The sequence below is a fragment of the Pholis gunnellus genome (assembly GCF_910591455.1).
Source record: "Pholis gunnellus genome assembly, chromosome: 11".
Lineage (NCBI taxonomy): Eukaryota > Metazoa > Chordata > Actinopteri > Perciformes > Pholidae > Pholis > Pholis gunnellus.
In genome coordinates, this window is record NC_136538.1 from 16,104,084 (window position 1) to 16,118,148 (window position 14,065).

At 42.3% G+C, this 14,065-nt stretch overlaps 1 protein-coding gene across 6 annotated transcripts in view; it reads left to right on the forward strand.

The window, feature by feature from the left end:
• The first annotated feature begins 319 nt into the window (after window positions 1–319).
• Window positions 320–14,065, forward strand: part of LOC306703300 (transcription factor COE3) — a 65,501-nt gene continuing 51,755 nt past the window's right edge. For all 6 annotated transcript variants that reach the window (XM_079169225.1, XM_079169226.1, XM_079169228.1 and 3 more), the window contains exons 1-6: window positions 320–489; window positions 780–936; window positions 1,238–1,301; window positions 1,566–1,621; window positions 3,482–3,555; window positions 5,255–5,323. In XM_079169225.1, coding sequence (XP_079025351.1) covers window positions 359–489; window positions 780–936; window positions 1,238–1,301; window positions 1,566–1,621; window positions 3,482–3,555; window positions 5,255–5,323 — 551 coding nt within the window. In that variant the 5' untranslated portion in view covers window positions 320–358. The remainder of the gene's footprint in view (window positions 490–779; window positions 937–1,237; window positions 1,302–1,565; window positions 1,622–3,481; window positions 3,556–5,254; window positions 5,324–14,065) is intronic.

The following is a 14,065-nucleotide window of genomic DNA, read 5'->3' on the forward strand; positions in this document are numbered from 1 at the left end:
GCATCACCCACAAACACAAACAACTGCCATCGATTTTTCTGTGAATAGCACAAAAAAAAGAAAAAAAGAAAAAACAAAGAGGAACAATAGCAGCACAAAAAAAATCTTGTCTATTGAACAATTCACTTTTCCAGTCTGTGGATACCGCTCTAACTAAGTACAGCACTTTGAGAATTGTTCACATCGGACGGACTGAAGAGGGAGGCAAGACCTGTGGACCGGGATTTCCCTCGCAAGTCTGAATCGGCTCTCGCTACTTATCCCGTGATAAAATAAAAACAACCCTACAGGATAACGCGCTTGGACGTTTATTCCCTTAATTTCGCAGGAGGCTCTTTTTTCACGCAAATTGTCCTAAATGTTTGGAATTCAGGAAACTATACCGCGGGGCGGGACGACGATGAAGGAGGAACCGCTCGGTGGACTGAACTCGGTCCGCTCCTGGATGCACACAGCTGGGGTGGTGGATGCAAACACAGCCGCCCAAAGGTACGCATGCCAAAAAGCATCTGATTTTTCTCACGCATTCCCTCCTCATCATATCGACCCCTCAATCCCCTGAATACTCTGTATCAATTACGGTCTCCCAATAAATGCCCCCCCTTCGGCTTTCCCTTCTTTCATTACATCAGATTACCCATTATTGTGACAAATCAAGAAATCTCCCCCGTACTCAAGCGTGCTTCTGCATCTCCAATGTTTCCATCAGCTTCTCCATCATCGTAGTATCCCCGGTGTCCGGTGCTTAACCGAGATGGTCTCTTGTTTTCTCCCCGCAGCGGTGTCGGCTTGGCACGGGCACATTATGAAAAGCAGCCCCCTTCCAACCTCAGAAAATCCAATTTTTTCCATTTCGTCCTGGCGCTGTATGACAGACAGGGTCAGCCCGTGGAGATCGAAAGGACAGCTTTTGTGGACTTTGTGGAGAAAGACAAAGTAAGCGGGGTATTTTATAAAATACGTGTACCCCTGTACATAATCAGTACATGTATCGGAAATTATGTTCTCTGAAATGGGAATGGGTTACTAAGGGGAAGTCACGTGTAATATTGATTTAAAAAAAAAAGCTCAATTCGTTGATGACAGAGACTCGTTTTAAGAACTAAAGCTGTTTCTCTTCTTTTGCACAGACACTATACATAGCCTTTTATTTTAAATTGTAAACCAACAAGACATGTGGTGGTGATAGGCAGTTGTTCTGTTCATGTTGATTTTAACAAACTGTTGTCTTCTGCAGGAACCAACCAGTGAAAAAACTAACAATGGGATACATTACAAACTGCAGTTATTGTACAGCAATGGTGAGTCAATCTCTCTTTAATATTTTGCAAACACGTGTCAATATATCACACATGAGTTTGTCTGTCTGCATAAAACCCACGTGTAATAATAATGATAATACTAATAATAGAAGCAGTCTGGTAATTTTATGAATCTGTTCACTGTCTGAGGTCTTTGTATCTTTTATTATATGTGACTAAACTTTTTTTGGAGGGCTTACTTTAAAAAATGTATTGCCCACAATTCCTCAAAACTCACAAGTGGTCTTCTTTTTCTCTCCCCAGGCGTCAGAACAGAACAGGATCTTTACATACGGTTAATCGATTCCATGACGAAGCAGGTAAGCTGCTGTTACACTTGTTTCTTCGCTCACAGTGCAAACGCTGCTCGCACCCATACGGTTCACTTGTGCAAAACCTTAACACGCCGTGCAAATCGTCACCCCTGAGATGCACACAGGTTTTTGTTTGTTTTGTGTTCTTGAATCTGCTTGCCAAACAAACAAAAAAAAGTTGTGGCACCAAATGAAATCAAATTACTGCTGTAACAAGAAGACATAGTTTCCATTTAGGACTGTTTACGTTCGACCATATCCTAAAGTAAATTCAACTCTGCAAGAGTCAGGCTTCTTTGTAGGCACCCATTCAAATTTAAACACGTCTGCTCCATATGATCTGATTTGACATTTCCTGCGCAAAGAGTCAGAGGTGACGCTCTCACCATAAATATATTTTTTTTAAATTTGCATCAAGTGTTATATTTATGAATATAAATGTAAATATTTTTGATGAGGTTCATCTCACTTATCTTCCTCACAAACATTAGGGTGACTTTAAACCCAGAGCCCAACGCGCAAAATGTAATTATTAAGTCTTAATGCACATGTCAAGCCAACGCAAAAGATTTGCAAAGTTATTTATAATTTGGGGAATAAAATCTGACATGGTTATTTCGGCTCTCCGCCTCGTGTTTTGTTATTTAATAGAGGGTTTAGGTAGAGCCTTCTGAATAGAGCCGTGAAGCCCGAGCCACTGGTCACAGACAACATTCCTGTGCGAATGATCCGAGTCAATGACGCAGAACAAGCAATTTATGGATTTCTGTTTCTACAGCTGCAAACAGCGACATAAATCAAACCAATATAGATAATCGCCCGGTTCCTAGAACAAATAAAAAAGGAACAAGAAAAAATACTCAGGTCAAGGGGGATATCTTTTAAAAGCGAGAAAGTGATGCGACCTGGTTCAGATATGTCACTTTTTCAAAGTCACTCTCTCATATTAGCCTCACGCGTGCCAGAAAAAAAAAAACATCACTACAATTATGAATGGCATCAAAGGACAACACAAATAATAATTATCACGTTTCTTATTACATATTTCTATTTTATTATATTCTCAAAGTGTTTTCTCAATAACGTGGTGCTTAGCCTGCGTTTACACTTGGTGCCGGTTCAGTATACGAGGGAGAGAAGTGTCTATCCTTAGAAATAGAAGAAGGAGGGAGGGATCGAGGGAGGGAGAGAAGAGCGGCAGAACTGATAGCTCCACGCCATCTGTTTCAGCCAATGCTCAAAAATTACTCAACCGTACCGCCAGACACCGCTTTTTATCCACAGAAAGATCATTGTTAGCGGCTCAAAATAAACAACAGATTGCCCATTAACACTTTCCCCCAAATATCCCCAGATTATAAGCATATTGATGACACTTCTATTGGATCTCTCCTTATGAAAATCTCTCTGTCTCTCTCTTTCTCGGTCTGTCTCTCTGAGCCACAGGATGTTATCTAGATTAATAAAAAATACAATTTATTTTTATTATCATCATAATCATTACTTTTCATTTTATAATTAGATTTTTCAAATATTATTGCCACTGGAAATATTGTCGTTGGTATTGTTGTTATTAGTCATAGTTATTTTGTAATTGTTTATTTAGGTCGATATTTATATGAATTAATGTAATTTAAACAGTGGGATATTGCTGTGATTATCTTAACCATGTTTCTTACTTAGCCTTTGCACTCTTCTAATATATTCCGTTGTCCTAAGATCATGTGTATTCATGCCCTGATTTATTTTATTAAGTGCAAAAATGGCAGATATGTTAGTCTAATTATTTGTGAATTTATGTGAATGAATAGGTGTTTAAGAGATGACTGTGTTTTCACTTTATTTCCATCTCATTTCCTTTCAAAGGCCATAATTTATGAGGGTCAAGACAAGAATCCAGAAATGTGCAGAGTTCTTCTTACCCATGAAATTATGTGCAGGTAAGCATTATTTTTTGCTCCGTCCATTTTGCAGATCCAGGCAAAAAGTAATTCCCTCCCCTTCAATAAGTTTTGACACTCATGATGTGATGCAGCAATCCAGACTGTCCTGTGGTCCTTCAGCAACCACAGAGAGAGAGAAAGCTGCTGTCATTTCTAACTTTGATGTGATGTTATTCAACTATGATGTGAATATGCCAGTAAAAATGAACTGCCATGTCTTTTCCAGTGAGAGAATGTACTCACAGTACATAAGTTATGTTTTTTAATCTTTAGTTTATTTATTTGTATATTCAAAGAATTGTGTGTCATTGTGTGAGCCTGCCAGACACAATGTGTTTTCTGTTAAGTTATGCATAGGCGTTGCATGCCATGTATCAGTTTTTTTCCCTTCTTTTTTAGAACAGAGTCAGTTCTCGGTTGATCCCACCTGTCAACAATGATCAGCGAGCCTTTTAGCGTCATTTAACCACATAAATCTCAACCTCTCAGATTGCGCTGCTATTCAGCGGTGTCATTGATACTAAAAGGAAAAACGCCTTTTGTTGTTATTGTTGAGCTCAGCATGAGCTTTGTGAACATTGAATTCGGATACTGTCGGTTAACCTCTCCTTTGTTGCACCGGTGCATTGTTCAAGTTACTGGTTGAGAGCAAGTGCAGCATGAGAGCTGAGAATGATTTGTCTTTTTCCATGCATAAACTCATCACTCACGCTCAATTTATACATGCATCCATCACTTATTTGTGACACGTTGAATATGCTCGTACTCTAGAGGTAATATTTTTTTGTCAAGAGGAAGTGCATTTTGCTGCTGAATAAAGATCTACTTTAACTGCTGCCTATTATCAGATAAGAATATCTACATAATAAGAACAGTTATAATAAGAATTATCTTTTGATATCTTACCTTATTATATCCTAATTGTTAGCGATGTCATACATGTAGTTTTTGAATTATATTTATGCTCTAATACACTCCAGCACCTGAGCTATAAAACACATCTTTATTACTGCTGCTAGAAAGTCATGTAAATCAGACATATTTAAATAATGTGTGGTTGACTGACAGTAGCTTTGCACAAAATCTTTGTTTTTCTTTCTGCACCATATGGCATAAATCAATCCTATTCACATATGTTATGTTTATATGTTTTCATTTCCAGTGGAAGCTAGGATGATGTATTTGTTTATTTTTGCAGTTTTGATTCAAGTCCCAATCAAAGAAGTGAAAGGCAGCTAGCTATAGGCTTAGGCGTGCGATGGCTGAAACATGTGGTGGAAGATAGATTAGTGCTTTTGAGGCCATAATTGATAAATGCCCTGCAGAAATATTGGTTGAGGGTAGCACCTTGCATCTCCCTCAGAAATAGCAGCTTGGCAATTAGAGGTAAACAAAAGCTGAAGCTGTGAAAAGTGACTCCCCTGCCTCCTGGCCCAATCCCCACTCCCCTCCCCTCCAACACTAAGCCAAACAACACAACATGTTGTTTTCACCATTTTTATCAGCCATCAGCATCAATGGAATGGATAGATTGAGTGTAGGAAATCTAATGGCAATTCTTTTTTACCTCCCCAATATCAAAATCACTCCAAGGCACTTAATAAATGTATGTGGTTTTGTGTGCATTATTTATTTATTTTGATTTATTTAGCAAAGTATTGCTTGTTCTGAAATACCGCTGTCTATGTTCCTGTAGCCGATGCTGTGACAAGAAAAGCTGTGGAAACAGGAACGAGACTCCATCAGACCCAGTGATCATTGACAGGTAGGCCATGTGCAGCTTCTTCTCTATGTGTGAACGGGGGAGCGAGTAAGTGAATGAGTGAGTGTCTGAGTGACTAAATGGATGAGTGACTGAGTGGATGAGCAGGCGCATGGATGAGCTCGTGAACAAATGAGTTCCCTCCCGGTGTGCCAGACGGCCCAGTTGGGCTGACTTGCATCTTACAGCTCACAGTGTGGGAACTGTGGGTGATTCTGTGTGAGCGGCTGAGGGGCGTCTTTCCCAGGTACCTGTGCACCGAGGGGCGGTCACCACCTGGATAGGGTTTGTTCAATCACAGGTGGTTCAATCACCAGAGGATCATGCTGGGAATACACCTAATTAGCTTAGGCAACTTCGCATTTATTTGGCTGGCATCCCTTCTTTGTTTACGACAGTGATGCTTACACTGTCAATAGTTGTTTTTCATTGACTGTTTCCTTCTCTCAAGTTAACTGTGAGCTAGATGCCGTTAAAGTTTCGTTTTAGAGGGTATAAACATTTTATGTCTGCTGTTTTGTTCTGCACCTTCAGGGAAGTTACATCTGCCACATTTATATCACCTTCTAAAGAGGGAGAATAAATGGTCTGCTTTCAGGCATTGACATCTTTCTCACACTGTGAAACTATATTGCATGTCCTGGTCAGCGTGAATATGTTTAGGTAGTTTAGTGTGTGTGTGTGTGTGTGTGTGTGTGGGTGGATATAGGGGTGAGGTAGGGGGTGTAGTTTGTGCGTCGATCTCAATGTAACTCTCACCACGTAGTAGGGAGAGACAGCAATGCTAATGTTTGACTAGCCGGAATCACTGTTTGCTTAGTGGAGAATGCCTGGTATCTGACAGAGGGGACAACTCTCTTATTAGTAATCAAATAGGGCTGAGCAGTTGTTGCTGCCACTCCACTCCAGCGGCTTCTCATGCATCAGGAAGTAGGAGCTGGCTGCCCTGGGAGCCTGGATGGATTACCAGAGCTACTGCTGTCTGAACTCAAATTCACACAGACACACGCAGATACGCACACACACACACACGCAGGCGACGACACAAACGCGACACCCACACATCCTCACAAGAAGCACGCATGCCGCTTGTATGTTGCTTATGCTTTCATGCTTGACTGTGACTGTCATGCAAGAAAAGTACTGAGGTGTTAAGGACGATGTCAGGATGGAGATGTGTTTTTTTTTTTTGTCGCGGTATCTTGTACCAAGTCGACTCCTTAATTCACAAGTCAAGTGCGTTTGTTAGAAAAAGGGACGACAGTGCAAACATTAACATATAACTTGAGACGTCTACTTTGCTTAATTTCCGCTGCTTTCATGTTTGCTTTGTGTCTCTCTCTGCTGCCTTTTACTGTTTAGAGTTTCGCACACCATTGTTCTTCAATCTGCGGGACAAAACATGTAACATAAGTACAATAAGCAAAATGAATGCATAGAGAATTAAAGTCAAGAAAGAGGGGTGGGAAAAAAAAAGAACAGGGAAAAAAGAAGCGGATGGATATTGTAAGCTCAACTGGCTCAGGGAGGGCTCGGATTTTCATTGTGACGAGTCTGAATAGGAGTAGAGTATCCCTTTCCTTGCACAATGAGCGGCTCTGTTGAAACACAAAAGCATATGTTCCTCATTAGACCCTCCCATTGTCTCCATGTCGTAACTATGAGCCCGTCAGCTCACCCTAACAGACCCACACAGGTTCCCAGTGACTGAAGGAGGCTCGCAGAGAGGGGTGCTTGTGAAAGGTTGCAGGGTTTAGCGAGAGTTACGGACGCGGCCAGAGCACACTGTAGTAGGCTTGCTACGCAAGACTATTTACTGCAATTACTTGACTGCTCCCACCGTGCATATGGGTACGCTTTTTAGTTAAAGCTTCCATGTTTTACAGCCATTTCTGTTACATCTGTCATTTTCTCATGCACATCATTACAGGCACCTGTGCTGCGGTCGCTGCTGGCAGAAACTGATTATTTCCAATTGAGTAGAACATAGTTGAGTGACATAAACCTAGAGGAGAGGTTTGATTGTTGAATCAGGCATGTCTCATCTGTCTACAATTACAGTACGAAAACCAGCTAGCACTGCCACATTTCCGAGAGAAACAGTAGCATGGCCGAACCTTAAGAAACAGATTTGGAGTGAATCATTGATGGCGTTCATGCGCTGTAACATTTTCCCAGATGGTAAGAGGGGAAAGCGCACACAGCTAGCTGGCATCTAGCAAGACATTAACTGGCGTTCCCATGGATCTGGCATATCCAACGGAGTTTGGGAAACTTATCATTCCAAATGTGTCCTATTTTCCTGCGGTCAAGCCAGACATCTGTTTACCCTATTTTCTCTCAGAGTTTTGATACAGATTTTCACTCATATTTTTGAAGAGGAAGGATTCTCTTAAAAAAAAGAAAGAAAGTTGTTTAGATATAGGCCCAACAGCTGTCACAAAGTTTCAGCACTGCTTGGTCTTTAAATATTTCAGCACTTACATTTGATGCCGTTGCATTATTCATACTCCTTTTTGGATGAAGAAAGGCCCTATTTCTGTTGCATTTGGGTGGTTTTTTATGTGTAGTGACTCAAATTTCAATATATCGTTTGGGAACATTAGTACGTAATTTGCTACGTAATTTGCTCTACAAAAAAATAGTCTATTGTCTTTCAAGAGCGTACGTGTACTTTTTGAAGAAAATAAAAAATTGCTTACATTAAATAAAAGAAACTACATTTATCTTGTGACTAATTGTAGCACTTTTGCTATGACCGCATCTATACGCAGTTCGGTATAATCATCTCTCCCCTTTATAAATCCAACGGTGCTACAGATGTCACATTTATAAGTTAATGGTGCCTTAAAGTAGGTGGGGGTGTAGGTTTATTCAGTCGGTAATTTGAGTCTTTAGAATTATAGTGATGAGGTACCCAATATCTGATTAGATAGTTTTCCCATTTACAGTGCATGTGTTTAGCCAAACATAACTCAATTTGCGATGACTCTCCTGGTCTGGTATCTGTCTTCACTCTCTTGCATATTGACTTTGTCTTCTCTTGTGTGAAAGATTAGATACATTGTTCAGGCTTACACATGGATTTTGTAATAAGACGGCACATGTTGTTGAAAGAGGAGAGAAAATGACTCATTCTGCGTGTCAGGGTTCAAAGGTCACATTTTACTCTGAGAAGCCGGAGAAATTTATGCAAAAAGTAAAATCGAGGCAGAGAGAGAGAGAGAGAATGTGTTATCAATCTGTATTCTACCCATATGTGAATTTTGAATTTAATGTATGTTCATACAGTTTAACATCTTGTGTCAATTTACGCTGCCATTCACAAACGGGTTCTGGACCAGATCTAAACATGTCAGCTCCATTTATTCCAGCGGCCGCGGCACTCCCTTTCACTTCCTGTCACAAAGGTCAAGGAGCACTGACCTTTGGAGTGCAGCCCAGCCACTGAATTATTCATGACATTGACTTGTTTTTTCCCTTATTTTTCCCCTTGTCTCTTTTTTTGGTCAGCACACATGGTTGTGCTGTGGGAGGCTTTTATTCATTTAGCTCATTTATAAAGGCCTCACCGCACCTGTTCGTGTGTTAATGCGATTAAATTTTGGCCTAATGTAAATTTTGCTTAGCTTTCCGTTATGTCCCTCATTAGTGAGCCTGTATTTTCCAAATGACTTTGCGTTATCGTTCATTTGTGGAACACCTACGAGGTCATTTCCCAGAGTGCACTTGACTTGTTGTCAAGTTGTTTACCAGAAAACAAAAGACCGCAGCCTTAGAACGTCTCACATGCGGCTCCCCCGTCCTTCTAAGAAATAAATCGCAAAATTTGTGTGCTCCCATCTGGTTTTTGCAAAACCGTGATTACCTCCAAAAGCTGAACAAATGCCAGTATTTATAAGGTCAGCCCTTTATGTGGAAATGTGATGTAAATGAGAATCAGCGAAAGGGGACATTAAACAAAATTAAATTCATTGTCTCCTTTAATGTCATTTACATTTTTGGCTAAGCCCTGGACTGTCAAAGAGGATTTCTAAAACCATTTTAATTGCACATCAGCATTGGAAAAGAGGGTGTGTTTTCACTGAGCGGCTGTCTTGATAACCTGCAAAGGGAAGTCTGTTTATGAAGTACCTAAATGGCGTGTTTTCACTGCATCTGTAGATGAGCAATTAAAATGGCACTCGGTAGGTAGTGTTAATCTAGAATTGTGCTGCCACTATCCATAATGAAAATGATGCAGTGGACAGGGTCACTGTTGTTGTGATAGAGAGTTGATTGCTGCAGGTGTTCCTTCCGGATTTTTTACATTATACCATTGAGCTGTGGGACATGCGCTGCAATGTTTTTTTTGGCTTCCCGGTGAGTCATTTAAAGCTGTTAACGTGTGTAAGAAATGCTTTCTTCCTATATGTTTACACACGCATGCAAACCCCTGCACACTCCTTTTTATTTGCGGCTAAACAATATATCCATCTCAGCGTTTTCTTCGTGGCCGTGCTTTGTGCAATTCATGTGACAGTCGTGAGTTTTTGACGCCCATTGAGAAATTGGAGAATAAACTGGCCACCCTTGCCTAAATCGACGTGATGTTTGAGTGAAGCCTGTCTGCTCCCGAGCCAGAGTAGGAAGAGCAGGAAGTGTTGAGAGCGAAAGCTGTACTTGGCAGCTCGCCTTTGGCTTGCACTTGCCGAAAAATGAAACCCAGACCCTCTCTGCAGCCCCAGAGCCAGAACCTTCTTCCCAGTGCTCCAACATCCAGGATTGGGTAATACTGTTCACTAAGCAAAACATTACCTCAAATTATTCTCGCCCTGTTTTCTATTCCCTCCTCCCTCATGTCGGTTTTATCGCAGTTTGTAAATGTCAAGACACGTACAAAGACGCACAGTATAAATGATATTTTCCAAATTATGCTCACATGTTTGGGTTCACATGAGTGGCGGCTGAACGTAACGTGGTGCCTGGCGTTCCCGAGGGAGACCCACCTCACTAGGGTAGGATTCCCCAGTGGCATCAGCTAATGGCAAGACTTGACAACAGCAGAGAAGCCGGGGGTGTTGTGTTTTACTAGCGCTGAGCAGGGGTGATGACTTTAACATGTGTGCAGAGAAAGACTGAGATGTTTGTGTGGTGTGTGTCCCTGTGCGTGCACACCCTTGCGTGCACTTGTGTGTGTGTGTGTGTGTGTGTGTGCGCTGTGCTAAAGAGAGAGGTGTGCAGTACGAAAGAGTGGCGCGGGCCAACAGAGCGACGGATTCGGCTCCAGCTTGACGGCAGTGAAAGACGAAACATGGTTCCACATGTGTTGAGAAAGAGCAGTCCATCTGTCCATGGAGACAACCCCTCCCCCCTTCACCACCCCCTTCTCTTTCCCTCTTTCCTTCTCCTCTTCTCCTTCTCTTGCTCTCTTCTCCCCCCACTCTTTACTCCCCTGGTTCACTGCTGACAGAAACAAGGCCAGAGCTGGGGTGATGGGATGAATGCAGGGCCAAGAGCAACACTGGATGTTGTATACACACACACACACACATGCACACACATGCACACACACACACGCACATTGAAGAGAAATAAGAAAAGGTTATCAAAGATTCTTTTGGTGTATATGTTGTTTACTATCTTCAGTTGCATTCACTGACTTAGTTTAGCGCTGCGTTAATGTGATTCAAATCCGGCTGAGGAATTGATTTATTTGGATATTATGAAAGAAAACAATCTATTAAGATTTATTTACTTCTCCCTGACACACTGCTGCAAGAAGCCACCATGGTGAAAATCCTACATTATTGAAATTAAATCTGAAGTGAATAAAACATGCCACTCTTTCTCAAATATTTAGCAGCGCTGTTTTATAATTAAACTTTGTGGCTGTTTTGAAGATGTTGTTTGGTTTCTTAAAGCATTAATGACGCAAGAGCTTTGCCAAACAGCTCCTGATTCTCTGAATCACATTTAGGTCACTCAGACCAGTGTTTTCTTTTGGCCATTTTTTGCTTTTTGAAAAAGGGTCTCTTTTCTTTCTCTTGGCATGTTCTCACTCCCATTCAATCCTTATTAGGTTTCCCCTAATTGTCAAACAAACTGTTGGGTCAACCTCAGTCGTATCTGGCCGTAAAACAGCACATTAGGCCCTGGTGAGGGATATATGTGGTATTTCATCGGAGACGGAGTAATGCTGGGGTTTTATGGTTAAGTACCAGTTCACGCCCACGCCATTTGTTTCGCATTAGAGTGGAGGTTTTGTAAATCAGATCAATATGTTCGCTGCGATGTGATTCCTTGTCGGGATCTCCCGAGTCGTTCTTTCCTCAAGTATTTTTCTTAGGGGACTGGTTGTCGATGCACACTCCTCCGCTTCCCCCCCCCCCCCCACCTCCCCTCCCATCCTCCCATCCTCCCCCCCCTCCCCCTATTCCCTACCTCTGTCAGTCCCTCCCTCCATCTCCACCTCCATCTATTTCCATTTTCTGAATGTAGCAATTTGTAGTGTGACACAGGCAAGATTAGGATGGGAAGCAGTCTGAAGATTTCATCGGACATGGTCCTGCTCCCGCTGGTGTGAGGTCACAGGACAAAGATGGGATAGGGTCATCAGTTACCTCGGGGAAACGAGCTGGTCTGCTGGCTGCTCCGTTGGCCCCAGGGGTGCCTGGGATGTATCGGAGGAGAAGCCCCAGAGAAAGAGCCCTGAACCAGCGTCATTTATTAAAAGTGACAAGTTATTTCTAACTATAGCTCTGTTTTTATTGTTTTACAATGCTGTCATTTGGAACAGTGCCCCTCTCTTCAGGAATCCCAAACAAGTGACAAATGAACGGGGCGACCTGCTTTTTAAAACATACACATCCTCGATGCACTTTGGCCACACGTGTGTGCTGTTAAATTATATTATGTGTTTTGTTGCGCTGCTTAAATTAAACAAATGTGCAGGTTTAATAAAGATCAACCGTATGATAAGTGTAATGAAAATATTTCACAATTCACCAGTTTTCTCCGGGACATTTGTTCAGTAAATGAATAACAGCTTACAGTATGAATCTCAAGCTGACCTCCGCATAATCAGTACCAGAAGTTCCACAGAACATAACCACGCTGTGGTGTGTGTGTGTGTGTGTGTGTGTGCATAGAGAGTAGGGCTTCAGCATCTATTTTAGTGGTTGGACTTTTTATTCAGGAGTTTCTTTAATAAAAAAAAGGCAACATCCATGCTATTAGTGGAGTATTTATTCAATGTTTGACCGGCGCTCTTCATTTGGGGTCACTGAGGTACTCTGCTCCCCCCCTTTTTTTTTTTTACTGCCTGCCCCAACTGCGTTAATGATATATGACAGAAATTTCCTTGAGCTGGTTCAGTGGCAAGAAAGGTCCTGGCTAGTCTATATCAATCCATCTGACTTATGTTCCCATGTCTTGAATTACCGCTTGATGGAAACCTGCTGCGGGCTTCTCTTGCCAATTGAAATCAGATCTCCTCCACAGCCCGGTGTGATATTGATCCATATTCAACACCCAGGCAGCCGATCGATCAGTATTGATTTACAATAAAAAACACTCCTCTGCTTGTTCAGCACTGCGTTCGATACTTAAAGGCAAAGGGGGAAAAAATATTTAAAAAGAAGAAAAACGGGATTGTGCTTTTTATCATGCAGTGACCAGCTGGAATAAATCATAAACGTGCGAGGAGATGTTTCAATTTCATTAGAGGAGTTTGAGTTTAAGTGACCAAACCTTGACCACACTGGCTACCAGCAACCACGTCCGCAGTGAACAATGATCCGCTCTGCCATGTGAGACAAACCAATAAAAATGGTTTAACGGGATGACACTTCTATAAGGACTCATTTATTGAAGGAGGTGTGTCTGTTTCTGAATTAGTGGCACATCTGCACTGCAACGGGGAGTGCTAAAACTGTCATATCAAATCTATCTGAAAATTGAAACGGAATGCTAAAAGTGGTGGATCAAGCCCGAGCACTTTAGCTTGATTTTGGCGTGTTAACAGGATGACATGATTTCCTGTAGTTTTGATATTAATTTGTCTCATTCTCTATCCCGCCTGCAAACGCACACACACACACACACATGCCGGGTCTCTGCCTCCCACACGGCCATCATTAGGGCCCGGTACAAACTGGAACAGACTAAGGCGACCCACTCAGCTCCAGTCCAGATCCACTTTTCTCCCTGTCACATCTTAGTCCTAATCTCTCGGACTTCCTCTGCTCTGCCAAATAACCGTTCCCATCCAGCAGGTCCCAGCATTGGCCCGGGCTGCCAACATCTGAAAGTTATTATCCCCAATCTCTGACATCCAGGAGTTTACAGTTATATAATGATGGGGAAAACCACATGTCCCCAGAGGCAGAGAACATTTTTGAGATGCCTCCCCATCTGTTTTGGGGGAGCTGCCCATTTTGGGCCACACTCAGAATGGCAGGCAGATTTTTTGGGGGGAATTTTTATTTTCTACCACTGGAACGGGCCAGTCTGGGAATCATTATATGGGGTGATAAAGCAAATCCAATTGGGTCAAGTTCCCCTCCACACAGTGCTGGTGGCACCAGCTCTCCCTGCCTCACTGCTCGTCCCTGACTGTGTAAGTGGTGGTTGTTTGTTTGTCCTAGAGAGGCTGGGCTGGGGGACTAATGCAAGCCCGGGGGCCAGCCAGGTCGGAGGCAACGGTAAACCCGAGCCGCCTGGTGTAGCAGTGCTCCCTCGCTGCTGGCTCGGCCTTGTTTGGAC